Raw genomic sequence first — 27989 nt, 5'->3', positions numbered from 1 at the left:
TGATCAGAAGCCGAGGAAGCAGCAGAGCAGGTGCGGAGCCGTCAGCTAATGCACTGCGGGGTTCGCCCACCGTCGACGAGCAGCAGGCAGGCCGCCAGAAAGGGGGGGCGGCCCCTGCCGTTGTCACTGCTGGGGGGGCCGTTCCCCTCGAGGTCACTGCTACTCTCGTGGCTGAACGGCCCCCCGGAGCCCCCCACGAGGGACCGAGGCCTGACCCCGCCACTTCGCAGCAACAGGAAACCGAGGCCCCAAACCACCAGGCCGCTGAGCGGTCACCCGGCCCAGCTCGCGGCTCCCGTCTCCTCCTCTTGCCCTCTCAAGGCGGGACTGGCCTCCGGCGGACACCCCGGTGCACCCACCCTCCCCCCGAGCACTCACCTTCATGACCGCCAGGCCTGGAGGCCACCGAGACTCGACTAGGGAGTCCATGGTCTGCCCTGAGGAAGCTGGGGGGCCCGGCACCCGCTGGCCTCCCGCGCTCCGCCGCTACTCGAAATTCCCCGCGCTACGCATTACATCATCAGCCAGCGACGCGCCTGAGGCGAGCGCGGAGCCTGCTGGAAGTTGTAGTACGTGGGCGGAGCGCAGCCAAAGGCGCTCTCACTGCGCACGCGCGGAGCTTCCCTTGGCCTCTCAGAGAGCATTTAAGCGGTTAAAAAGCACACATCGACTTTCCCTAAGGTGCCTCAGCGGTTTGGCCCCTGCCTTCGTTCCGGGGTGTGATCCTGGAGACCCGGGCTCGCTGCATGGAGCCTGCTTCTCCCTCTGTCTCTCATGAATAAATAAAATCTTAAAAAAAAAAAAAAAAGCGCACATCAGGTTTTGCACACTTGTTAAATTAATGCCTGCTGACTGTTAGGGAAAGACGGTCAGAAACCAAATCCAGAACTTGCCAGACCTTTCAAGGTCTGGGCTTATGCCCCCTCCTCACGTTGCCCTCTGTGCTTGCTGTAGTGATCTGTCCCTGCTCTGAGGAGGGGTTTTCACACCTGTTAGTATTACCCTTGCTAGTTTACACAAGAGGAAGCTTCTGCTCAGAAAGCTGAGTAGAGTCACAAATAAGGGCCTCTGGACTTTAAATAGTTCTTTCTTTTCTCAAGATAAAATTTTAATTTATTTTACTTTTCTGCAGGGATAAACCACCTTAACTCTGGCATGTAGCCTTTCAGATATTTCCTGTGCAGATATACAAATAATGGATCCCCCCCCCCATATCATTATATTAAATACATAGCTTTGTCAACTTGAGTTTTTATTTAACTATACATCTTAAGACCTCTCCATATTAATAATGTACATATTTACCTCATTCTTTTCAATAGCCACGTAGTCCATAACATAGATGTACCATAATTTATTAACCTGGTCCCATACTGTGGGACATTTAGGTTATTTCCAGTTTTCCACTATTGCAAAGAGTTGCAGTGAACACACTATATAAACCTTGGCGCATTTGGGCCAAGATATCTGGGGGATGATTTCCTATCAATGGAATTACTGACTCAATTTGTGAATTTGTGTACTCTCTTAAAATTATAACTAGCACTAAATGATTTTTCAAAAGGGCTGATTTATACTAATACATTTATACATTTATACTCTCACCAACCAGTGTAAGAATGCCTGTTACAAAAAAATAATAATAATGCCCATTATGCAAATGTGAAGCTGACCAGCACACCACCCAGTCTGTGTGTTTGACTCAGTGCTCACCCACTGCCTTATGAGGGTCTCCATTGCATCAGGTCTCATAGCCAGCAAGTTTAGTTACATTGCTCAAGGGAGACCCCTGCTACTTGCCACTGGTACCCCACGTGGTCCAGGCATTCATTCATTCAACAAATACTTTTTTTTTAAGCACTTATCATTGTTCAAGCACTTGAGCTACCCTCTGAAACAGGCAGAGGTAAAGTTGTTGCCATAATACAGATAAAGACGCTGAGGCTCAAAGAGGTTAAGGCTTCACTTCTTTGAACTGTCTTCACAAGAAACTCTGGCACCCAATTGATTTTTCCCAACCTATGCCCAAACATTCATTGAGCAATAATAATATTAACAGCATTTGGACAAAAAGGACTTTTAATACTTATTGCAATAATAACTGACATTCATTATGCACTCGCATGTAAAGCATTGTTGCAGTGTTTTTAGATAATTTGACTTATTTCAGACTCGCTCCAACCAAATTAAGAAAGAGAACTAAAAAGATAACTCGTTTAGGGCATTCTGCTGGTAGGTGGAAGAGGGAAGGATTTGATTTCAGGCAGTCTGGCTTAAAAGTCCATATTAACCACTACAGAAGAGTCTCATTAAAAAAAAAAACAAGCAAGGGCAGCCTCGGTGGCGCAGTGGTTTGGCGCCGCCTGCAGCCTGGGGTGTGAGTCCCACATCGGGTTTCCTGTATGGAGCCTGTTTCTCCTTCTGCCGGTGTCTCTGCCTCTCTCTCTGCGTGTCTACGAATAAATAAATAAAATCTTATTTAAAAAATTAAAACAAACAGACAAGGGGGATCCCTGGGTGGCTCAGTGGTTCAGTGCCTGCCTTTGGCCCAGGGCGTGATCCTGGAGTCCGGGGATCGAGTTTCACATCGGGCTCCCTGCATGGAGCCTGCTTCTCCTTCTGCCTGTATCTCTGCCTCTCTCTCTATGTCTATCATGAATAAATAAATAAAATCTTAAAGTAAGAATAAAAAAGAGCAAACAATAACAACAACAACAAAAAAAACAAAACCCCCACACCTCATCATGAGAATTATTCCCATTTTATAGATGAGGCAACTGAGTCTCAGAGAAGCAGAGGGACTCATTCATGATCACAGTTTTTCAGTGGCAAAGTCCAGCCTGGAATCTGGTTCTTTTAATCCCAAACCATAAAGGATCATCCTCGGACACTTTACTGAGGAATAATTGAGCAGACAAGACCAAGGGTTAGAGGTTTGAGGCTCTCAGGATGCCTTCCTTTGTGGGGCTCCAACAGGTTGTTGGGGAGTGGCCAAGAGGAGTGGAGCATGGAAGGCTGCAAAGGGTGAGTATCAATCAGAAAAGGGCATGCAAATGAACTCCTCCAGTCCTTGATGGTATTGCCCAGGAAGCAGGTAGTGGGGTGGGGGACCCGCGCTTGGAGAGACTAAGACCAGGTCCCATGCCTGATTGCACTAGTCATCTTTCCTTTTTAGTACTTATAGGTTCAAGATGACAAAGACTGAGAAAGTGAGAGAAAAAGAAGAGGGAGAAAAGAAAAAGAATAAGGAGAGAGAGAGAGAGAGAAATGCATTCTTCCCACTGAGTCAACCATGAAGACAGACTTGGGACAGCCATCACTTGTGGGTCCTGGGCTCCAGATCCATCTCTCGTCTCTGGAGAGAGCCCCCAGGGCAGCACCCAGTGCCATCCATCTTCGAGTTCCTGCCACCAGCTGCTCAGCGAGACTGAAGGAATGAATGACCAGAATCAGCCACTTCCCCATGAATCTTTCCCTCACAGGCTGAACCATATACACCTCCTGCCCTCTTCGGCAGCACCTCAAGCCCACTTCTGGGCCCAGGGAGGAAAGTCCAAGCAACAGCATAAGGAGGTTCTGAAAGCAGCTTTGACTTCAGGATAAGGCATCTGTCTTGCCCTTTCCACGGTATTTATCCGCCCCCTTGGAGCCAATCTGCCCTAACAAGCTGCTGTTTTCACGGACATTCTCCTTTGTTAGATCAATAAAGAGACTTTACTTCTTATTCGGGAGTGAAACAAAACGTTCCATATTAAAAAGCAGGCTACTCAGTAGAATCTCTCTTTGCACTTAGCACAAAGTGAAGGTCTGGGGTACGGCCACTAGAGAAAATATAGGATGCCCTGTAAATTTCAATTTCAGATAAACACCAATTTTTAATACAAATATATCCCAAATATTGTACACGACATATTTATACTTTAAAAAAGATTCGCTGGAGGGGAGGGGGGTCCTGGCTGGCTCAGTCTATAGAGCATGGGACTCTTAATCTCGGGGTTATGAGTTCAAGCCCCACATTGGGCAGAGATTACTTAAAAATAAAATAAAATCTTTAAACAAAAAAAGATCCACTGTTTATCTGAAATATAAATTTAACTGAACATCTTATAGTTTTATTTGCCAAATCTGACAATCTTAATCAGGGAAATATCCTCCCAGGGGGGTATGGGGGCAGCCTGGCTGCTCCCTGAGGCTTCCCAAGGCCCTGCTGAGTTCCTCTGCAGTGTCTCTTTACATCACATTCCTCTCTGTTCCCCATGCTCTTCCCCTGAGGACCCATCTGTGCTCCGGTTATGGGAGGGAGGACACTGAAGGAGCTCAGGACTTAGCCCTTCTTTCCCCTTTTCCTCCCCTCTTCCCCTCCCCCATTGAGCCGCTACTTACCTGTGCCAGGTGCTGGAACACAGAGGTGAACAAGAGAGCCCTGGTCCCTGCTCCCAAGGTGCTGACACTCTGGGGGAAAGACAGGGCCCAGACAGAAAAAAATGTAAGAAAATGAATAGCGAACTTAATAAAATGGTAAGTGATAGGCAAGCAAAAAAGGATGATGTAACAAAGAGTGGGGAGCACTATAAACTGGATGATGTGGGAAGTCCTCTTTGAGAGGGTGACGTTGGTGCCAGGACCCAACTAATATGACAGAGGCAGCTATGTGGAGACCCAGGGAGCCAGTGGTCAGGGGGAGGTAAAAGTGCTGCGAGCTCCATGATTACTATGGACCTCACCCTGCCTTGCTCTCACCACCTGTGCTCCCCACGCCCTGCCCACCTTGGGGCCCCAGCCCCAGGAGCCAGTGAGGCACAGTTTACATTGACAGACTGTGTCCATCACCTGCTCCACCTGCCTATGAGAACACTATATCTGGGAGCCTCTCCCTGAGACTGTTACCAGCCTGTCATCACAGCCTCTTCTTAGGAGGTGTCCCAACCCTTCCTCTGGGTGCTTTGAACGAATGTTTACTGAGAACTTACTATAGGCCCAGGCAGAGGTCACAAGCAGTAACTTAGACTAAGACTATCTGCCCAAATCACAGAATAAACATGAGAAGAGCTTCGAGATCAGAGAGGAAGAACTCAGGATTCTCTTGGTTACAAGTGTTGAGTTTGAAAGCCAACTCACAATGGCCTAATCAAAAAGGAGAATGTATTAGTTTATGTAACTGGAAAGTCCAAGAGTAGGCATTCAGGTGTGGCCTGATCCAGGTGTTATCAGAGTAGTCTCTTTTCTTTCCTCTCAGTCTTTCTTGATGCCTTAGATCTGCCTTCTTCAGTGTTGGCTGAATGTGCAAGCAGCCTCCCCTGCCGCGGGGGCAAACACAGCCTCCAGAAGCTCCACGACTATACTCCTCTAGCACAGCTGTCGGAGCAGGAAAAAAGATGCCATTCCCAATAGTCTCCAGCTAAAGTACCAGGTTGAATCACATTGGCTAGAATTGGGTCACATGCCCATCCTTAGGCCAATCATTGGGCCTCAGACTGTCTAGATGGGAGTTTGGGAGTAGGGGTGGATACCCCAGATGAACGTTGAAGTGCTGTGTACAGTAAAAGAGGGAATGGCTGCCTGTAAACATGCAGATGGCAAAAATGGTTGTAAATTCTTTCCCCTCCCTGTGGCCACACCTCTTTATGATATGACTCCTTCCATCAGGACGTGGAGCTGTTTTTCCCACCTTGAAGCTGGGCTTGGCCCTGTGACCTGCTTTGGCCAATGACATTAACAAAGGTGAAACAAGCGGAGGCTGGAGCTTGCGCTCTCTCTTGCTTCTCTTGGAAACCTTACCCCTGCCACGTGAACAAACCCTAATGATTCCCTGGACAGCAAGATAGTCCTCTTTGTCATCCTCGCTGACACCGAGCCATCTACAAGACATGGGAGTGAAGGCATCCTAGACCACCCAGCCCCAGCCAAACCACCTGCCATCCCAGGGATCAGCTCAGCCAGCCCTGACCAGAGAAATGCCCAATACACCCACAGGCTCATGGTAAACAATAAATGTTCATTATCTTAAGCCACTAAGTTTGGGAGTGGCTTGTTATACAGCAGCAATGGCTAATTGCTACACTGAGCAAAAATCACAGTGCGCCTTCACAGGAATCCTGCCTGGAGTCTGGCTTGGGAGCCCCCAGACACAGAACTGCACGAGCCTTAGTCTTATTGGTGCCTCCTCTTCTCCATTGCAGTGTTTGCTCTCTGATCCAAAAATTTATCTCCCCTCTACTTCTGATCTCTAGCCAGACTTTATGGGCCCCAGGGGCATGACAGCCCTTTTTGTGAACAACAACTCATACTCAATTCTTTTCTCTATAGGCTTCAGCCTTTCCTCCTTTCAAGTAGGCAGCCATCTACCCAAGGAACAAATCGAAGGATGTGTAGCTGAGTCCTGTGCCTCCACCATCTATCATAATATCTGGATACACATCCCCCACTCAAGCTTCAATTCTTTGGTTCTTGAAGGCTGTTTAGATTTCCAGAGCTCCCTGGGAGAGTTGAATGTTTCTCCAGGGGTGTTAAAGCAGGTTGTATCTCAAAGACACTTTATGGCAATTACTTAGTCTCCCAACAGGGCCATCCCTACCCTTGCACAGCTATAAATGTAGAAGGGGCTCCCACAAGCACTCACAGGTGGGAGCACCAAATGAGTGTCAGGACTCTGGGGCTCAGGGACAGAGGGAGTGAGTAGGGCAAAGGGAAGAGAGCAAGGAACCAATGAAAGGAGACAGTGTGGAAATCACCAAAGCCAGAATTCTTACCAACCAATATGGCCTTTAGTGTCTAAGGGACAGGACTGAGAGTCACACAGATCCCAATTTGTGTCCACACCCTTCCACTTACCATGAGCCACTTATGTTTCAGAGCCTCAGTTTCCTTTTCTGTAAGGTAAGAATAAGACTGCCTACCTCTGAGGGTTGCCTTAATGATTACATTTTTTAAATGTTGGGAAGCACCTAGCAGGCATCTGACAAGGAGTAACTGGCTATGCAATAGGAGTAACAGTCACAATTATTACTATCATTGTCACTAATACACATTGTTAACCAGAGGGCATAGAGGTTAAGAGCACTAGCTCTAAAAAAAAGAAGAAAGAAAAGGAAAGAAGAAAGAAAAGAAAGAAAGAAAGAGAAAGAAAGAAAGAAAGAAAGAAAGAAAAAGAAAGAAAGAAAAGAAAAGAAAAGAAAAGAAAAGAAAAGAAAAGAAAAGAAAAGAAAAGAAAAAGAAAAAGAAAAAAGAAAAAGCACTAGCTCTGAGGTCAGGCTGTCTGGGTTCCAATCAACTCCACTGCTTGCTAACACATGGACTGTTGTCTCTAAGCACTGTTTCCATGGAAAGGAATCTGGGCACCCTGAAGACATGGCTGATTTGAGGTCTGGGGCAGAAGAGGTACAAGATGAGCTTGGAGCATCTTATAGTGCCCCAAGTAAGGAAGCTGTCAAACACTAATAGAACTGGATATTTATCAGGTTCCAAGTGATCAGACCAAAATTTACTTGCTGCTCGTAGGAAAAGCTCAGCTTTTCAATGGAAGGATGAAGGTGAATCCCCTTGAACTTACTGGGCAATCTTATCATCTGTGCAAGTGAGTACCACACGGCACGCACTTCCAGATGTGATACAATATGAAGCACACATCATCTAGGGAGCATTCTTGCCAAGAATGGTGAACCTGAATATAATCAAATATTTGGATCCAACTTCTAGTTTGTAACACATTCATGGTCGACAGCAACCAGGGAATTGACAACTTGAGAAAGCAACCAGACAAATCCAGACCATGGAGCATTCTACAAGAAAATGAATCAGAGTTGTTCAATGGGTCATGAGCCAAAGTCACTGTTCTAGAATAAAAAAGACTTCATAGACATAACCCTTGTTTGGACGCTGATTTGAACCAAGTAACCTTTCAAAGAAATTCTTGGGCATGATCAATGAATTTTGACTATGAATTAGGTATTACACTAGATTGAGAAGTTATTATTAATTTTATTAGGTTGACAATGGGATTGTCATGTAGGAAAATGTCATTTTTAGAGATACATGCTGATGTATTTCACAGTAAAGTGCCATGAGGTCGGTGATTCATTTGACATTTTAAAAAGATAAAGCAAATTCAGAAAAAAATAAAATAATTGTTAAACCAAGGATAGACATAATGGGCTAATTAACACTCTTCCCTGTATTCTTCTGCGTGTTTGAAGTTTTTCACACTAAAAATTGGAGACCATTGATCCTACCTGCCATTTTACAAATGGCCACATGGTGACAGCAGAGTACTGAGCTGGATGTGCACCCAAGCTTCGCCTTAGAAATGCAGAATCATCAGCTCATTTATTCTTTATTCATTTACTTCATCATCCTTGCATCTAATCCACCTTTAGTGAGCGCCAACTTACTAAAGGACCCTGAGCTGGACCTACAGGGGATAAAGAGTCAAATCCACCCCCTCTCCTCCTGCAGGCCCTTGTGTATCTGGGAGCCTGGATGGGACATCTCCAGGAGCTTCTGTCTTGGGGGACAGGGTCCCATGTTAACATGGGTGTCTTTATGTTTGATGTCACTGGAATGGAGGCCTTGGCTGGGCATGTTGGAAGTAAATTAATATGGAGGTCAGGGGAGCTATCACTTTCGTGGTGTCATTTGACCTCTTCTACATTCAGGTTTACATACTTTCCAACTATATGATCTTGGGAAAGTTCCTTTACCTTTCGGAACTCCTGGGGCTAATCATAGATCATACCTTATAGTTTTTCTGTTGGATATGACTGAGAGAGTCTATATAAGTTGCTTAGAACGGTGCCTGGCACATAGTAGGTGTTCAATGTGAACATATTTATGTATCTCCCTGCTCCCCTTCGGAGCCTGGGATGGAAGCAGGCAATCAGCTTGTCTGATTTACATGAAGGCCCTGGCGTCTGCTGGGGGAAATGATGACTGTGGCCTTGAGACTAGGGCACAGAAATTAAGCCTCTCCAAAAAGCAAGATCATAATTAGAGGTTTAGAGCAGCTACTACTTTTGAGGGTTTTTCTCTGTACTCAGCACCATCGCCTGCATCCTGTGTGTCGTAACTTACTTCTCTCGACAAGCCTACAGGGCGAGTACTGCTATGGTCTCTACTTTTGGTCTCTACTTTTGGGGTGAGGAAACTGAGTGATGGAGCTAGTAAAGAACTCTTCTGAGGTTTCTCAGCTGGTAAGGAGGAGAGGCCAGGTTTAAACCCAGGCAGTCTGGCCATAACCCGAGTCCTATTCATATCTACAGTACCCTTCTCTGGCAATGGGCGCTGCAGAAAGACAAAGCATTTTGCGAGAGAGAGGGTGTATCATCCTGCCATTGACAGGAGTCTCGGCACCTGCCGAAGGGAAGGATGGCAAGAATGACCAAGATCATGCTCTGAACGCATTTCTCAAGAGCACCCCCTGGACCATGGGGTTCTTGATTGGCTCCTGGGGTTTGCTTGCCCGGCGTCATTTTTCTGATAGTAGAATCCATCTCTTTCTTTTGGAGAACCACTCTCTTACCTTATTCTCAATCGGTGGTCAGGTGAGGTTGATGACATCAACCACGAGCTCAAAAATAGGCAAGTGACTAGACCTGGTCAATGACAGTAAGGTCTGCCCTCCATTTGGGGATTGATTAAGGGTAAGCTTGTGACTCAAGCTAGACCAATCAGAGAAAATTCTGCAACTTTCACTCATCTACTGGAAAAGAGAATATACTCTTTTTTCTGCTGGTATAGCTGAATGCTACGATGTACACTTGGAATTGCTTTGGGTCATCCTTGTCATCACTTGGAAAGAGTCAGCCTTGAAGGAAAGCAGAGCTGAGAGGTAGAGAGACAGAAGTTTGTTGACATTGTTGGAGCACCTGGATCCAGTCCTGCCTGAATCTTAATTTTCTTTTCATTCAGATGAGGGGCAAAAATTATTCCTTTATATTTATGCTAGCTGAGTTGGGGTTTTGAGTCCTAACTTAATGCATTCCTCAACAGCATGACATAAAGGAGACAGAGCTATTTATCAGGGCATCAGAGATCTAGGAGCACTGGTGTAGGTTCAGTTTAAAGAATGGGCATGGGAAAATAAAAAATAAAAAAGGCTGTGCACGTGAAGAAGGAAATCATGTTCTACACATGACAGGACTCTGTAAGTTGCCTATAAAGTAGGTCTGCAGGTCTACTCCATGCCTGGACCAATGATCTCCATGTTGAGAAGAATTCGGATAAACCCCTTGAGAGGTTTGATGGGTAGTATGTGGATGAAGACAGGGAGCAAAGTTGGAAGTCCAGAAACAAAATTGGGTGGCGGTGCTCAAGGCCCATAAATAACAACGATTGCCCTCCTCCTCCTCCTTCGTCAGACTTCAGGTGAAGAGAAACAGGTTCATTATGACCTGGGCCCCCACAATACATGGATCCCCAATCATCACCAACTCCCCTTTCTTAAAAAGCAGCTGTGATCTAGAAGCCAGAGATTCATTTTCTAACATCAACAGGTTCAAGTAATGCCCCTATTAAAACTTTCCAAAGTTTCTTATTGCTCTTAGAACAAAATTCTCAAAAGGACTCTGCATATACCCTCCTCCCCACCAGCTCATTTTCTCACCTCTCACCTTACAGCCCCACACTCACCTTCTCCATTCCCCTGTGCCAGGCTCCTTTTCACCTCAGGGCATCTGTCCATGATGTTTGCCCACCTGGCCCCCCCTGCAAGCCCACCCTCACCCCTGCACACAGTGCAGGGCTCGGGCTTCTGTTTCCAGTTTGAACTTCATCTCCTCAAAGGGGCTGTTCCAACCTCCCAGGCTATGGCAGCACCCAGTATCCTCCCTCCCCACACCCTTAGTATTTCCCATTCATTTTTGTCTGACCGTGAACTCCAAAGGGATCTTGGTCCGCTTCACTTACAGCTATATCCTCAGTACCCAGCTCCATGCCTGGCACACAGTAGGTGTTCAAGAACAATCTGTCAAATGAGTGAATGACAGCCAAAGATTTGATTTTGTTTAATTACCACAGCCTCCTCACTCAGAAATGGCACTTGCCCCAGTTGTGCATGAGCATTCATTTCATGTATAAATATTCATTGAGCACTTGCTAGGTCCTAGGCATCACACCACCTCCTGGAGATAGTGTGGACAAATAGACAAAACACTAGATTTTTTAACATTTCAAACATGCTAGTTTGGGGGAGAGAGATAATACATAGGTAAACAAAATAAATTGCAATGATGATAGGTGCAATGAAGAAACTAAAACAAATTAGCCTTGGGCACCTGGATGGCTCATTCAGTTACATGTCCCACTCTTGGTTTCAGCTCAAGTCATGATCTTGGGTCCTGAGATTGAGCCCCAGCATTAGGATCTGTGCTCAGCAGGGAGTCTGCTTGAGATTCTCTCTCTCTCTCCCTCTCCCTCTCCCCCCTCTCATGTGCACACACACTCTCTCTCTAAAAATAAATAAATAAATATTTTAAAAAAATAAAACAAACAAGCCTTATGGTGACTAGGTAGTCAGAGGAGGCCCCTGGGAGGCAATGACATTTGAATAGAAACTGTACAGGAGAGGCGGCAGCACGAAGACGCTGGAAGGAGCATTGCAGGCCGGGGGCTAAGGGCCTGGAGGTATGTGGCCCTCGAGGCAGGTCCAAGGGGAGGAGAGCTCAGGTGGAGAATGACAGAGGAGGAGGGGTCAGGGTGGGCCAGATGGGCAGGGGCCAGTCCCCTGGGGCTTTGCGGGATTTGGAGTGGAGATTCTAGGCCCTCTTGAGTGGCTGAGGAGGTGGCAGGTGAGCAGGATGGGATTTGCCTGGTGCTTGTTCTGTAAGGCGCCCCTCTCTCATTATTTGTTTCTGGAATATCAGGCTGGACTTGCTGAGGTGACCCAAATGGCCTGGGAAGTTTCTCCTCCTCTCTGCCTGTCCCTAACATCGCTTCCTTAGACACAATCCTCACTCACTGCCAGGAGAGCCGCCACCTCTGTGGCTAGTGTTCTCTTTGATGCATCCCCTCCCTGCTCCTCCCTAACATCCCTGCTCTGCTAAAGTCCCTTGCACAGCCTCCCAGGGGTGGGGCCCCTGCTGCTGCAGGGACTAGATGCCAGCAGGGTCACTGCTAGGCCTCCAGGGCTGGGGAGAGGGGATAGGTGCCTGTTAGGAGGGTTTTCCTTCCTATCCACACACCCTCTTTCTCTAGAGAATTGTCCAACCTGAGACGTTCATTCATGCAGAGGACCCTGGTCACAGCCTGAGGCAAGATGGCCCAGAAGAAGCCTGAATCCATCCTGTCTTTTTCTGAGGTAGTCTGAGCAACAGCCAGCAGCTGCACACCACCCATCCCACCACATCTGCCCTGGTGCCAGGCACAAGGGCGCCCCCAGGTGAGGTATCTTGGGTCAAACACACAGGGACCTGCAAAGCTCAATTACATGCAGTTCTCTGTCCCAAGTCATGTCCAGCGTCTGGTCTGGTCCTCCAGTCTGGGAAGGAATAGAAAGACCTGGCTGGAGCATGAGACTAAGCTCTGACCTCCTAGCAGCACATGACAGTAAATTACTTACCCTCTTTGTGCTATTTCCTCATGAGTAAACTGGGAATAACGATAGAACCTACTTTATAGGGTGGTCGAGAGGGTGAATGATTGATTTATATGGGGAAGGGCTTAGGAGAATGCCTGGAACATAGTAAGTGCTCCAAACATGTTGGCTGTTACCAGGCTTTCCTCTCCTTCCTATTGATTGCAAGAAACAGAAACCTACTCAAGTTACACCAAGTAAAGGTGTTGAGTGTAAAGTCTTCCAGTGAAGAAGAGGCATGGGGTTGTTACCAGATGGTTTGACTCTCAAAGGCTATGGTTGCTTCCGTTGTCTCACCAGCTCCACCAGCTTTCTCATGTTCACAGAGTCTCCTCCCTCATGACTTCAGCCTCTATATGGTCCATAAGGGCTTCCTTGCCAATCTCCTCAGCATTGTGGCCATTCACCTACTTCTCCTCCTACCAAGAGGTTATTTTCTTACTTTCAGGTCAAACTTCCTTTAAAAAGGCCATTTATTGACCCAGCTTACCAAGGGCAAGGCTGCTAAACAACTCACCATCAACTGCATTTGGCTCAACTGCCATTCTTCCAATCAATTGGGGCCAAGAGATGAGGTGACATGACACTATACATGGCCATTGAAGCCACAGGGGTGACAGGATGTTCCCTGTAAACAGCAGGGTGGGCATGGCAGGGGATGGTTGCCATTTCCCATGTGTGCTTCTACAGCCTCCTACCAAGACACCAAGTGAGCCCTCAGATCTGGAAGTCAAGATCAGTGTCCCCACCCCCCTTATTTTATAGATAAGAAAACTGAGGCCCAACCCGAGGAATGGGCTTGTTCCAAATCTGGTAGCCAGCAAATGGCAGGATCCTAGTTCAAGATTTTTCCTTAAAGCTCATTTAGTTCAACCACTCATCAGATGCTCTGTCACACACTCTTCCTTCTCAGATAGTGAAGGATAGAACAAAACCTCTTCAATGGGTGAAGAGCCCAGGGACTAATGCTGCAGCATTTGTGGTGTGCTTGACCGAGCATGGTGTACTTGACCTGAGCCCTAACTCTCCAGACTTCAGACCACCCTGAAAGTAGTCTCTCACTAGTCCCACATTCCTGAGGACACAGAGGCTCTGGGAGGCTCATCGCTTGCCAAGGTCAACCTGCTGATACAAGTCATGGCTAGGGGCCACACTGAAGTCTGTCTGAACTCAGGGCCTTTGCACCTGCACCCATGCCCAAAAGCTCACCAAGATCACTAGTCAATGTAAAATGTGGGAGTGTGGTATGGTGGAGGGATAGCTAGATCCCAGAGAACATGGGCCCAGGACCAAGAAGACAGAGGTGCCTTCCCTCCCTCAATGTGATCCTGGAACTTTGGGCAAGTCCTGGCTCCTCTCTGTCCCCCAGCTTCCCCATGTTCTTTGGGGAGTTGGTTTAAAAAAAAATCCGAGAAAATAAATATGGCATTCATGCAAAGAATCCATAATAATTCCTCTTCTCAATATTAGAGTTTAAAATAAATTGGTAAGTAACAGAGTTAATGGGTTTCCAGGAGAAGCTGGCATAAACTTTAATCTTAACGTGGTTGTCAGGGCAACGAGGCCTCCCTACGTCCAGGGTTTTGGAGACCACATAATCCCGCCTGGCCTGAAAGGGCTGAGCCAGTAGGTGGTTCCTACATTCCGTCTGGCAGGCAGGGTGGCAGAGGGGTTTGGGCTCTAGCACTGGAGCTGTTATGGAATCCTGGGCCTAAAGCTCCTGCACATCAATCACCTCATGTGCAAAATAGGGATACGAAAATAATCCACCCCTGTAGGTTGTTTTAAGGGTTCAACGTGAAGGATGGGAAGTACTTTGTACTGTGTTTATAGGAAGAACATAGAGCATGTATTCTATGAATACTAGCTTTATTATTAGCTGATCTGTAGTCCTTGCGTAAGTGCAAAGCTTCAGTGTATTTGCATGGGCATTTTTCTAGGGTATCGGTTAGCTCTTGTTGCATAACTAATCACTCTAAAAAGTATTCACCAAAAACAACCTCCGTTTATCATTTCTCATGGGTTTCTAGGCTAAGGACAGGCCCTAGGATCTCCTTTGGGCAGCTATTCTTTACGAACACAGGGTTTGCGTGGAGTCTACACCACCCTGGGAACCAGGCGTTGCTTAGGCCCATTGTTCTAACCTATCCCTCAGGCTGCGCTCCTGGAGCAAACCTGCAGCTCGGCTCTGGCCAGTGTGAGGCAAACCTAGGACCTGCATTGTATGGACGCTGAGGAGGTGCAGACAAAGGGAGCTTCTGCAGCCCCCAGGCGGTCACGAGATAGCAGACAGCCTCTGTGAGCACGAAGGAGCCAACCTGAGGGAAGCAGAGAACCACGGCCTGGAGGCAACACTCATATTCTCTCATCCTCTTGTATCTGAAGCCGGTCCCAGCCAGAGTTTCCAGTTATGTGAGCCAATAAATTCTCTTTTCGTAAAGGCCATTTGGATCGAATAGTTTGTCACTTGCAAACAAAGAGTCCTACACAGATATGCCCAGAAGTGGACAGTCCAGCAATGGGTGGCTCTGTGGCTAGCAAAGCAGACAAGCGGTTATAATGTGCCCTTTCTTTATGCCTCTGCGGCACAAAGACACTGTCCTGTTAATCATTGTCATAATGAGTCAAAGTTGATTTCAGAAATCTGAAGCGATCATTTTGTGCAATGAGACTGTGAGCAGCTTGAGGGTAGGAACTGGGTCTTATCCATCCATTTCCCCAGAAGCTACCCTGGGGTAGAGTGCACACAAAGGTGCTTCCCACATTCTTGTTGAAGGAATGAGAGGCCTCTGATTTGAGGTTCTCAAGTGAGCATGGCTGCTAGGAGCAAGTGGACAGGGTATGGGCTGCATATCAGACTGAGCCTGTCAGGAGGTTTCACAGTACTGGGGCCTGAAATGAGCAAGAGGCCAGCACTGAGTGCTGAGAGCTTAGGGTGAGAGTAAGGGATTCCCCGAGGCTGGCAGGGGACCTCATTCTCTTCTGCAAGGAAACCCCTGCATGAAGATCCACCCAGAGTTCATCAGAAAGGAAAGGCCCAGAGTCTTGAACTGCAACAGGCCACGAGCTGCCTTCATCATGGGATCCTACTGCCGGTGCCGGTGTAATGGGCATGCTCAATGACATGGTTTTGGAGTCAGGTTGGGCTCCTTCACTTCCCAGCCCAACCTTGGGTGGGCCACCTAACCTCCTAGAGCCTCAATTTCCCCACCTGCAGAATGGGATTTGAGAAGGGTACTTACCTTCAGTAACTGTTTTGAGAATTTGATGAGAAAATGCAATGTAAAGGGCTTTAATCTAGTGCCTGGGACAGAAAGAAGTGATCAGTACACATTTCACATACACACACCCCAACATAGGTAAAAAAAAAAAAATCCAAGGGGCAGCATCACATGTGTGAAGACACAAATGCTGAAATGTTGCAGATGCCTTCACACGGAACTCGGTATCCTGCAGCCTCTGGTAATCTGTCTTAAACTTTTGAAGGCACTATTGCAGATGCCAGCTCCTTCTCCCATCTGTCCTTGCTTTCACATTTCCAGTTTCTGCCTTCCCAGAGGGCATCCCACAATTATCTTTTTTTTTTTTTTAAGATTTATTTGAGAGAGCAGAGAGAGAGTGAGAGAGCACGAATGGGGCAGAAGCAGGGAGGAGAGGGAGAAGCAGGCTCCTCCCTGAGCAGAGAGCCCGATGTGGGACTCGATCCTAGGACCCCGGGATCACGACCTGAGCCTAAGAGAGATGCTCAACCACCGAGCCACGCAGGCGCCCCCACAGTTACCTTTTTCCATTCGCTGGACAGTTGAAGCAGTCCTCCTCACCCTTGGCCTTCACCCTGTTGGATGTGAGCTAAAGGATATTTCAGGGGCGGTTCCTGGAGGTAGCACACAGCCAGTGTGGACTGGCCAGTAGAAACACCCCTCTGGGCCCTTCCCGGCCCCCCGCCCTCGGGCCCCCTCACCCTTCCAAAAAGCCACAGGATCACGTTTGAGAAAAGTTAAGCTGTTTTATTTCACAGGATAGCTCCACGTCAAACCAGCAGGCACCATCAGAATACGCAACAGAGGATCCAATCAGACACTCTATAGGACGGGCGTTTGGTTGTAAGGTAGAGAAACGATATCCGGAAGAGGGCGACACTTATCATCACGTGGGGACAGGCAACCAGCAATTTCCTAGGGTTGTTTCGGTTTGTTTTTTCCTGACACAGTTTGGGGAGGAGGGAAACCAAAGGAAACTAAATTGACCAGCCACTCTGAAGCAATCAGAACCAAACCTATTGCCAAACCGTGTAAACAGTCACACTGCCGGGAACTAGAGTCTGAGCAGAAACTCTAGCCAGAATCTCCTTCCGTCTAAGGAAGGCAAAGTGCACTCTGGTTGCTCTGGTTCAAGGAACAGCTTTGTTATTTGCCTGGGACAGTTCGCACAGAGAGGAGGTGTCGGCAAAGGGGCAGCGGTGGCCGTTCGGCCCGTCCCAGAGGGTGGGACAGCGGGACGCTGGCGGGTCGACCTCAGAGCAGCCAGGAGGAGTCCGACACGACGGCCAAGTCCCTTCTCTCGGCTCCCCCGGGCAGCTTCGGGGATGTGGGGAATTCTCTACGTGGCTGCTCCGAAGACAGGAGGCCCCAGAGAACCGGGGAAGTTGACATGAAACGTCAGCATTAGCTCTGCATAGCAGAAAATCGGCTAAGCAACACCTCGCTCCCCCCTTCCTGCCTTGTCCTCCCCGCCCGTCCTCCCGAGCCCAACAGGGCCCCCCTGCCCCGCCAGGGTTGTGAGCCGGCCAGTCTTCTTTCTGGGATTCTCAGGAGAATGAGGCATTTGCTCTAGTGTGGAACCATCTGGATGTGTGAAAAGTTAGGAATAGAAAGACTGAGAGGAAGAACCATCACATTAGTCCTGTGATTTTCCATCAGCCGTGTACGTGTGCTGAGCGCCAAGTAGCCACCAGGCCACAGGAAGTCCTCTGCGTTCGTGCCTCCTGAATGAGAAAGAAATATACCCAACAAGGCACTCCAAGGGACTCCAACGGGGAAGCAAGGCCCACGGAAAGGCCCTTCCCAGCGTGGGCTCCCCTTTGTGTACCACAAACCAGTTCTGAAGTGTTTATAAGGCAGATCTCTGAACTGCTGGTTCCAGCCAGTAGCCAAACGATGGCTCCATTTCCCTGGATCTCTTCCCACTCGGATTTCTTCGTTGACTAGAAACCTTTCATCCCTTGGGAATCCACTTCTCTCCTGCCCCTTGGTCTGGTGACCTCAGAGAAAAGACTCCCAAGTCTAATTCCCAAGCTTACAATTCCCTCCAGTTGCGCGCTCTGTCCGGGGTTCAAAAGGCGCTTCAAGGTGAGAAATCGTTAGCACTGAAAACAAGGAAAGGCAAGAATTTTTCATAGAATCCCACAGCTCAGAGCAGCTCTTTTAAGAGGAAAGGGGAATAAAGGGAGAGAGGGGAGAGCGGGGTAGGAAGCACGGCTTGTTCTCAATTTTATCGGAGAAAGGTCTTTAGCGGCGGCTGGGCCCCAAGGCCCAGGAAACTAGACCAGGAATGAATTGTCTTTGGTCAGTTTTAAATGAACATCTTGCTGGTTCATTCCTAAAATAGACTAAACATCGGTTACACATAAAGACAAAAGGCTTGACCTCAGGGTAAGTCGAAGGTTAAGAAAAGAAATCATTCTGTGAAGGAAAAAAAAAAATGCCCGTTATCAACGAACTGATCAGTACAGCTCTCAGTAATGGCGATGAACAAGTAGGTAAACACCACTCCCCCTTGTACAATTGGTTATATTGAGGACTACTAACTAGGTTACTACATTTCCCCCACACTCACTGTACAGTTAGGTTTCTGGTATTTGTTTTTTTACATTGATCTATCTACTAGGTGCAAAGATTTGGTGAGTGGCATTGGCTATAATTTAATTGTAGCCTTTTTAAAAATTACAGTTTCACATTTTAACAGTTACTTTCCAGCATTTAAGCAAATACAGCAATATATAGTGTACTAACACAGGCAGGAGTCAGGAAGAGAATGCCAATGCTCAGTGACCGTGGATGGGACGGGGTGCGCGTGGAGGGTGGCAGAGACATGCAGAGTGCCAGATGAGGAAGGGGGCGGGGGCAGAGGGAGGGTGCAGGGAAGTATTTTTCCATTTGGTTCTGCGTCAAGGGTCAGATCTGGGCCTGGATGAGTGGGGTGTGAGCTTCCCTAAATGTGAACTCATCAGCCGTTTCCCAATGGAAAAATAGGTGCTGAAAGAAAACAGCTAAGGCTCTGCCTTCAGGTAATTTGGTTAAGGGCAGATCCATTTGCAGTAAGGAAAAAAATGCAGTCAATTCATAGGAAAAACCCACATGGTCTGACTGGTGCTGTAGATATCAGGCAACAGATTGGTCAACTCAGATTTTCGCCTTTCCTCTGGTATTCATGGCAGAGGGAGGATGTGACATTTTGCACAGGAGGCTACTGCATTTAAGGTCTGGGAGTATCTCTGGGGTGGAAATGAGGAGCCTGTGTCCTGGCTGGACAGCACAGCGTCCTTGCAGGAAAGCGCCTGACATGGCCCTCGCTGTCAGCCATTAAACCTGGGGCACGTCTCGGGACATCCCAAGGCCTTGCCATCTCTCCTAAACTGTAAAACGGCGATATCATCATCTGCTCAAAGACAGAGGGGCTCCTAGCTGGTTCTGAGGCTCTTTCGTTTCCGGGAGCTAAAACAGAACAGTTGGTTTTAGGCTAAACAAGGAAGGTCAAGTTTGTCACTGACCTCTCTCTGGCATTCTTTTCGTGCCCTTTCTTGACTTTTCCACTGAGCGCCCTCACTGCCAATCCTTCTGACCACACAGAATGGGTCACCGCTCCCACGCGCCCAGGTAGTGGTGACTTAATGGGCCCCTCCCCCTGGGGTGTATTTACCTTTTTATGACCCGGGGGGAGAGGGCACAACTTAATCCTGTGGGGTGAAATGGTCATGACACCATTCCAAGCGTCAGCAGGTGATATATCTGTAGGGCTGTGCTTCAGGGCGCTTATGAAACTGGCAGGAAAACTGCACCACCCCATTCTCAAATGCCGTTAGGAGGCTTCGAAAGGAAGGTCCTGGATGGGTTTTGATCTAAAAGACTTACCTTACTAATGATAATAAAAATAGCAAACGTGTTGGCACAGTGCTTCCCAGCTTACAGAGCTTGCTCACATTTTACTTTTATTACTTTTATCTGATGGAGCAGAACACTGGGGCTCAATGAGGTGGAGTGACAGGCCCCAAGTCCCACAGCTCTATGGGGTGGGTGGGGGGCTGGGACTCAAACACAGGACTTTTGACTCCAAACCACAGCCACGGAGATAGACTCAGAGGCCTCGGGAGAAAGAGAGAAAGCTTGAGAACGATAAGGAGGAGACCCTTGGCTTGGCCTGAGGGGATGAATAAAAGCGGTCCCCTTAGGATCTGATTTCGCCTGTGTTCCATTAGCCAGAAACAGCCTATCTCTGGAAAATGAAAAGATCAAAAGAGGAAGTAAAATGGAACCAGAGGCCTTTTCCCAGCAGAGAGGCAGAAGTCTAGCTCCTAATTCTTAAAAGTCACTCACCTCAGTTCTATCACCGTATTTTCAATTCCATTAAATGCTCTGGAGGTGGTGGGGGGAGAGCAGGGGAGCAGGGTTTGGGAAGGGAAGGGATGGAGAGAGGGAAGCCATTTCACCTGCATAACCTCAACCAGAGTGTTTTCTGGGACGGGAAGCGCTAACGGATGGCCCCTCTCTGGCCCCTGCTGTGAGGCTCCTGTGCTTCATGCAGGAGAGCACCGGCCAAAGTGGGTCACAGACCGATCTTAAGTTAAAATGATATGAAAGCCTCCTTGCCTGTTTAGTTCTGGATCTGACACAGTATAATTAGTAGAAAGAAGAAGAGAAAAAATTAAATATTTTGAAAATGGCATAAGTTAAACCTCTATAGTTACCACAGGTTTATTCCTACAGCGTGTCTAGGTTTTGAAGTGTTCCACACCACTGTTTGTGTTTTTTCCTTTTTCCCAACCCCACAGAACGCTGTGCTACGATGGGGCTTAGCTTCTCACTGTCCCCTGTTTCTACGTACAAACACAAGGATGTTGTGGTCAGGGGCCATCTCGCCAACATCCTCCCGTGCCCTCGGGGGGGGGTACAGTTGGCCCTCGGCCTCCGGGTGGAAAGGCAGGGTCTCTGGGGTGGACGAGGGAGAGGGGTTCTGTGAAGGGTTCCCCACCTCTAGGAGCAGCCTGCTTGGGGTACCGCCTGCCCCACCCTTCCGTTAGGGGCAGACTGTTGTGGAAGGCCACGACTTCTGGAGACAGTGGGAGACGATTTTTTGTGTGTTTTTCTGCAGGTTAGTGGTGTATTGCTTCGTTCGCAGTCACGGAGGCTTCTAAATTCTCCCAGAAAGGTCCCTGCAAGTCCCACCAAGTAACTCAGCGGGAGGTGTTTGGTGGCATGGGTCTGAGGTAAATCTAAGTTTCATAAAAAGAAAAAGGAGATCCTATATACATTTAGTTGTGTGTCCAGATCTAGTATATGTATATAGATGCATAAATATATATATATACACACACCTACAGACACATACATACGCGTATGTGTGTATATATGCACACATATATACACACACATATTCATGTATGTAGACAGAACGTCGAGAGAATCATTTTCCAGTGACCGTGTGCGGGGAAGCCATATAACGTTTTGCCCCAACCTCAGGAGATGCTCTAGTCGGGCCTCCTGCTCCTGCACCTGCACCCCCCCCCCCGGGGCCCGCGGACACACGGGGGGTCTGTGGGATTCTCGCAGCTGCATGCCAGCTGCGGCGGGCGCCCAGGCCTCGGCTCTGCAGCTGCGCTCCCGGGCGACCTGGGCCCCGCCGGGCCAGGCCAGGGGCACTGGGGGGCCGCGGAAGTCACGGAGGCCACCCTCGGCCAGGGCGGTGCCGCCGGGGCCCGGGGGTCACATGGTGCCCGACTTGTCCGCTGAGCTGTTGGGGAACATCTTCTCGGTGGGCGTGACGGCCGGGCTGCCCACGCCCGAGCTGCTGCTGCTGCTGGAGCGATGCTGCACCACGGGCCGCACGGGCCGCATGGGGGGCGGGCGCAGCTGGGCCCCGGCCAGGCGGGCGGACAGCGCGGGCTTGAAGGTGGTCATCATCTCGGTGGACGAGCTGCTGCTGCGCCGCATGGCAGCGTCGGGGTCACGGATGACGATGGTGTGCAGGGGGCTGGCGGGCTCGGAGCTGATGGGGCCTGGCGGGTTCTTCAGGGGCTCCAGGGTGTCCAGCACCACATCTGGCGCCTGCTTGACTGTGTTCTGTCTCTCGAGTTCCCGCAACTCGTGCAGAGCCGTGCTCATGGTCTTCTCGATGTCCTGGGGGCGGAAAGAGCTCTGGTCAGCACAGAGGCCGGGCGCCCCAGGGTCCAGCCCTTGCTCGGCTGCTGATGGGCCTGTGGGCTTCCTGGGGAGGTGTTGCCACACACGAGCTCAGGGCTGGGACGGAGATGAACTCTCCAGGGTGTCCTATGTCCCACTATGCATGTGGGCATCACCTGCACACTTGCCTGCCCAGGGGGCCGACTGCAAGGACGGCAGGTTCCACTACTGGTTCTGGCTCTGCAACTTTCTTGCTGTGTGACTTTGGGCAAGTTACCTCACCTCTTTGAGCCTCAGAATCCTCATCTGTGAATCTAGACCATTATAACGCAACCTCAGGGCGTTTGACAAGTGTGTTAAATGATACAGTCCCCACGAAGAGGTTGGCATGGCCCCTGATACACAGTAAGCACTCACAAATAACAATGGCAGTAACAATGGTAATAATAGAGCACCCATCCAAGCCCTTTCCTTTTGTAAGTCATTTAATCCTCACACTTTATGAGGTAGGAACCACCATTATGCTCATTTCACACATGAGAAGATGGAAGCTCAGCCTGGTTAAAGTAACTTGCCCAAGATCACCCAGCTAGTTAGTAACATAGCCCAAGTCTCAACCTAGATAGTGTGTCTCCAGAACCCAAGCCCCTAACCATTATGGTTGCTTTTAAAAAATATTTAAGTAACCTCTACACTCAACGTGGAGCTCGAACTCCTGACCCCTAGACCAAGAGCTGCACACTCTTCCGACTGAGCCAGGAAGGCACCCCACCATTATCATCATTTAAAAAAAAAAAAAATTCCATAAGAACATTCCTTGGAGGTTACATATCAGAATGTCCACAATATTCACCCCAGAATAACCAGACTGTCACTTTCTCCTCCGTATCATAATCAGAAAAGTTTGTTTTTCAAAAACGTCAATTTTAAAGAGCAACAAAACCTCTCATCTGCCTATGTAATTCCTGGAGATTTAGAGCTCATCAATATGAAAGCACTTTGAATGACAAGGAGGGCTTTTAAGGTTTGGCCAGGGCCTCCCACCAGGGCCTCCGGGCGCAGGGCAGGGTCCCCTGTCAGCCTGGGTGGGGCTCATCGGTCCACATTCCCAGGGCTTCTGTCCCTCCTTGAGGCAGAAGGGGGTGCTGCAGCTGGAAGTCAGCATTCCAACTAGGGAGGCTTGGGCTAGGGCAAAGGACCGGGATTTTTTAGTGAAAAGACCCGTTTTGCTGGCTGTGTAGTGTTGGACAAGTCTCGGGCCCTCTGCACCAGGCTCTGCTTCTCTGTTGAAAGCCCCTACATTTACTGTGAAGATGGGATGAGGTGATGGATGTGATGGAGCTTTATAAACTGCTGGGCAGTGTTCACACTCCCTTTAGCCTGAGTCCTTGGCTCACACCGGCGTTACAGGGATGCCTCCACGCCAGGTGGGGCACAGGGAGCCGCACAGGCTGAGCACAATATCCCACAACAGGGGAGACTGCTTAAAACCGCTGCTGGTAGGCGGGGTGCACAACCCTCCGTGACCGCGATGACATCTGTTTTTCTGCCGTGAGGTGAACCCGGAAAAATTTCAAGTCTGGGCACACTGATGAAGTTGGAGCCTGGAGAGGTCCTGCCAGCCCGTTTCCGCAGCCCTGTCCTCTTTCACCCTGTCTCCTCCTCCTCAGCCCACGGGCGGCCGCCTGCCCACCCTGAGGCCCCACAGCAGGCTCCCGGCTGGCACAGGCAGGGTCCCAGCCTATCCCTTTTGCTTTGTTAAGAGACTGTGGGTGTCTGGTCTATGGCTAATAGTAGCTTTTATGCTTCTTGACATTTTATCCCTTGCCCTGAACACTAGCTACTTTAAGAAGGGGATTTTTGTGCCTCTATCCAAAGGATTAGCTGTGGGGGACCTTCTATGTGAGGGGAGAGATGGCAATCCTCTCCCCATCTTTGCTATAACCCAGCCCGGCAGTGCTAACGCTGGCTTTGCACATCCCACGCCACTTAAATGAAGTCCTCCCCCGCCCCATGGACTTCGCTGCTCTCCCTGCAGCGCTCCAGTGTGCACTGAAAGGTAAAGCTTTAAAAAATAAATGTAACGATGACGCCTCTACCACCATCCCCACCGCCACTCTATCCTGGCAGAATGTGAGCCAGAGAGACAGAAAGCTCAGAGAAAGACCAGCTGAGTAGTTTAGGCGTGAGCCTTGCATTAGTCTGAGAGGTGATGCAGCAATCTGCAGAGCGGGGCCGCACAACGGCGCTTGGGGAAGACGGACAGCAGGCGGGGGGGCAGGCTCTGGGTCCATTTCAGGTCATCCTTACACTGTCAGTGCCTAGCTCTGTGACTGGCACACAACAGTGGCTCAATCAATATTCGTCAATAAAGGAATGAACGAATGAACAGATGAATGAATGGATGGATGAAGGAATGAATGAATAACTCAACTGTGCCATCTCGTGGAGACACCTGCCATTACCACATCCCTCTCATCCGGCCTGCCCCCAGGTAGGAATATCCCCCATCCAGTCCTGGAGACTGGAGGTCTTTAACAGAATCCCTAGCCAGCACCCATTCAGCTTCTGCTCCCATGGGGAGGCCAGCAGGGAAGCCAGCTTGCTGTCTACCTTGCGTTCTAGCTTAACCTTGAGCCTGGCGTGAAGGGCCAAGTGGCTCCCTGGTCAAGAGGCTCCCACCCGGCCGCCCCTCCGGGTCCTCAGCTGGCCCAGCCTGCCTTCCCACCCGCCCTTACTTCTGCCAAGGCCTCAGCCTCCAGGGACTTGTGATCTCCCAGGCTGCTGTGCCTGGTGGAGCCGCATGTCGACCTCATCGAGTGCCCTTCCGAGAGAGCCTTCTTGTCAGGGTAGTTGATGCTGCCGGCACTCCCAAATGTCGCCATCCTCCGCTTCTCAGGGCTCTCGATCCTCCCCCGGGTGAGAGGGATTTTGTGGGGGCTGCTGGGGCAGGCGGCGGCCCGGGGTGGCGTGTCTATGCTGGGACCCAGGCCCCGGGGTGGGCTGTGGGTGTCGCCCCCGCTTCGGCGCCTGGGGATGGCCGCTCCATCGGATTGTAACCGCACTCTGTAAAGGAGCCAGGGGGCAGGGGCATGGGGCAGAGGTCAACCCTGGCAGGTCTCAGAATGGGTCAGCTAACCCCCAGGCCACACACTACACACTAGTCTGGGGAGCAGGTATAGTAAAGCCTCATTCAGCCAAACTCAAGTGCACAATGAAAGCTCTGGCTGAGCGTGCAACTCAGTGGCAAGGGGCAGGTGTAATGTGCACACGAAGGAATCGGAAGCATTCTGCTTTCCAAACTGCAGACGGTGATGCTACTAATTACACAATGAATCTTGTCTATGTGTCAAGTCAAGGCCAGGAGAATTTCAACCTGGGAACGCTTTGGGGATGGTTAGTTGGGCTCATGATATGTTCTTAAGTGGTTCAGACATTTCCATGATTCTGAAGGGCTTCTTAATTGGTCTGAAGCATTGAGGCTTGACTGTACCAAAAGTCACCAGCTCCCTGCAAGCACAGGAGGGGGTCCCTGGGAATTGAACACAGTCCAGTGTTCTCACCCACCCCCAATCTCCCCAGCAAAGGGCTATTTCTATGAGGCTTTTTCAGATCTTGGAAAATTAGTCATTCTGGAGTAAAAAACTGCTTCAATCAATGTGCCTTTCATGCATTTGGCCACCTTTTACTCTTTAGGGAAGCTCTGGTAGAGTCAAAGAGGGACCAGAGCGTCTCTCAGGAGGGATGGCTTTGTCACAGACTTTCCTGTGTCTTCTTTCAGACCCATTTTATTAATCTGGTAAATGGGCATAATATTCCTTGCCCATCTTCCAGGGAGGTCTGGCGGGTGTGAAAGCACTCTGGAGGTAAAAGGCTCCACCCGCAGGCAATTTTGCTACATCCTATGGAGGTCAACAGAGATTTGAAGGCACTGGTGGCTGGAGGGGAGGCTGGCAGTGGCAAGGGGGTAGGAAGGAGGGACAGAGTGTTGGAATGGGCCATGACTGAAGGACCCAGTTCAATGTGGTCAGCAGCACTTCAGACCCCAGAGCCACCAGCCAAGCTAAGCACCGCCTGTGGGTACCCCAACAGGACCAAAGCATAGGATTGGAGAGGAGGAAATATTGAGAAAGAGAAGAACCAGAATAAAGTAGGGGAGGGAGGGAAGAGGGAGAGGAAGAGAGAGGCAGGAGAAGATATGGCCCTCCTAGAATTCAAGGAACCATGGCTTTGTCTTCTACCTACCCCAGACTTCCACTTTGCCCCCCAATTCCATTACCTATCACAGTGCCTGAGCCTTTTGCTGAAGTGAACAGAATACACTGAAAGGAGGCACAGAGACTTCTGCCAAAGTAAATTCATAAACATATGTTCCTGTTTCAACTATATTTCTGGTTCTATCTGCAAGCACCCATATGAGGGAGCTGATCCCATGACCTCTCCACCAAAAAAAAAAAAAAAAAAAAGAAGAAGAAGAAGAATATGACATTGTGAGAATCTGATTATCTGATTAAGAAAGCAGTGAGAAACTATCAGCCTCTCTATTCTTCACTTTTTCATATTTGATATTTTTTTAACAACCACATTCTTTGTACTAAACAGGCATGTAGAGAATGACAAGTGTAGTAGCTCTTTGCCTGGCAGAAAGGTCAGGTGACGCAGTGCAGCCCACACATGGAAGAGGGAAGAAATTGGCAAATGTGCTCCCACCAAATAAGTGGGTAGAGTCGAGTGTCAATTTCCTCCACCACATGGAGTGGGTGTGAGTTTTCTGTTTGTGTAGTGCACTTCAGGGGGAGTATGTGAACCTTAAAAATTTAAATATAACAACTCAGGTCTTCAATAGAAAATAGGGAGGAGGTACAAGAACTGGAGAGAGGTAGGAAAAATACTTGCCAATTTATAACTCTCTCTTCCTCCCCATTTATTATTACTACTTTATGTAAAGGGCATTGATTTGCTAATATATGTCTTGTCTCCTCCTTCTCCAAACCCCAACTCCAAGCTGGACCCTTGTAAGCCTGGCATTTTTGGGCCAGTTCCAGCCAGACCCCCCAGTGTGCCCAATAGCACATCCCAGAGGGAACAAAGGGCCACAACAGCCTCCTTTCTCCCCTCTGCCCTCTTGCCTCTCCCAAATCAGACAGAGACGGGTATGGCTCTAGTAGGAAAAAATGAATCCACATTTCCTACCGGCCCATCACCCCCCCAAAGCCGTAATCCGAGATGTGCTCCGTGGGTGACTGGAGGTCGTTTTTGGAGGAGGCCTTGTCATCCAGCAGCGGCCCACTGCTGGCCTCGCTGTCGGCCTTCTGGCTCAGGCTGTCCGAGAAGGCATCATCCCTGGGGAGAAGGACAGATGTGAATCGGGAGTGCTTTGCTCCAGAGAACCCCGGATATGTAGGGCTCCTGGAGACCTGTGTGAAGGGGGGCATCCACACACACTTTATGGTTAACTTATGCCCATCCTCTGGATGAGCCACTTCCCACTCTAGGCCTTAGCATCACACACATGCCCATCGGCTTGCTCTCTCCTAACTTACTTTCTCTGGCAGGAGACCACCTGCCCTCTGCCCCAGACCTACTTTCTCTTCTCCCTTCCTCTAGATTTTTCTCTCCCAGGCTGCTGCAGGCTAGGACAACCTAAATGCTGGAGAGAATGCTAGAGTGATGGGCAGAGAAGCCCACAAGCTGAGCATTGAGAGCTGAGTCTCCATGTGGTGCCCTGAGAAGCTATTTAAGGCTAAGCAAGGGAGGAAGAAGAGTGCCTCCATCCCTCAGCTCTTGACCTAGGGCTTTGGATAACTGTGAGGTGGCTCCAGCTTGGTGGGGTACCCTGTTGGCCTCCTCCCAGCACACTGGGGACAGCAGAGGGCTGCCAAGGGTCCTCCACTGGCATTTCTCTTGTCTGCCTGGCTTTGGACTTTGCTGTGGTTTCACACTATTCCCTCTGTCATCAAGGCTTATGCCTCTGCCCCTTTCCTTGAGGTCCAGCGTAGTGGCTGCTTCCTCCATAAGTCAGTTCTACC

At 49.2% G+C, this 27989-nt stretch overlaps 2 protein-coding genes across 10 annotated transcripts in view; both read right to left on the bottom strand.

Moving 5' to 3' along the window:
• Positions 1-529, bottom strand: part of RAD18 (RAD18 E3 ubiquitin protein ligase) — a 102523-nt gene extending 101994 nt beyond the window's left edge. The window contains exon 1 of one of the 2 annotated variants that reach the window (XM_026016939.2): positions 379-529. In XM_026016939.2, coding sequence (XP_025872724.1) covers positions 379-429 — 51 coding nt within the window. In that variant the 5' untranslated portion in view covers positions 430-529. The remainder of the gene's footprint in view (positions 1-378) is intronic. The other variant, XM_072720349.1, reaches the window with a different exon arrangement.
• Positions 530-16551: 16022 nt separating this feature from the next.
• The window catches only part of SRGAP3 (SLIT-ROBO Rho GTPase activating protein 3), a 316267-nt gene continuing 304829 nt past the window's right edge, over positions 16552-27989 (bottom strand). For 5 of the 8 annotated variants that reach the window (XM_072722250.1, XM_072722251.1, XM_026016879.2 and 2 more), the window contains 3 exons: positions 27154-27303; positions 24699-25026; positions 16552-21957 (listed from right to left, as the gene is read on the bottom strand). In XM_072722250.1, the coding sequence (XP_072578351.1) occupies positions 21544-21957; positions 24699-25026; positions 27154-27303 (892 nt within the window). In that variant the 3' untranslated portion in view covers positions 16552-21543. Of the gene's footprint in view, positions 21958-24698; positions 25027-27153; positions 27304-27989 lie in introns of those variants that run through there. The other 3 variants (XM_026016883.2, XM_072722252.1, XR_011994562.1) reach the window with 2 other exon arrangements.

The sequence above is a fragment of the Vulpes vulpes genome, chromosome 9 (genome assembly GCF_048418805.1).
Source record: "Vulpes vulpes isolate BD-2025 chromosome 9, VulVul3, whole genome shotgun sequence".
In the NCBI taxonomy this organism is placed as follows: Eukaryota; Metazoa; Chordata; class Mammalia; order Carnivora; family Canidae; genus Vulpes; species Vulpes vulpes.
The sequence above is the reverse complement of the archived record's forward strand: the minus strand, read 5'-3'. Positions and strand labels throughout refer to the sequence as shown.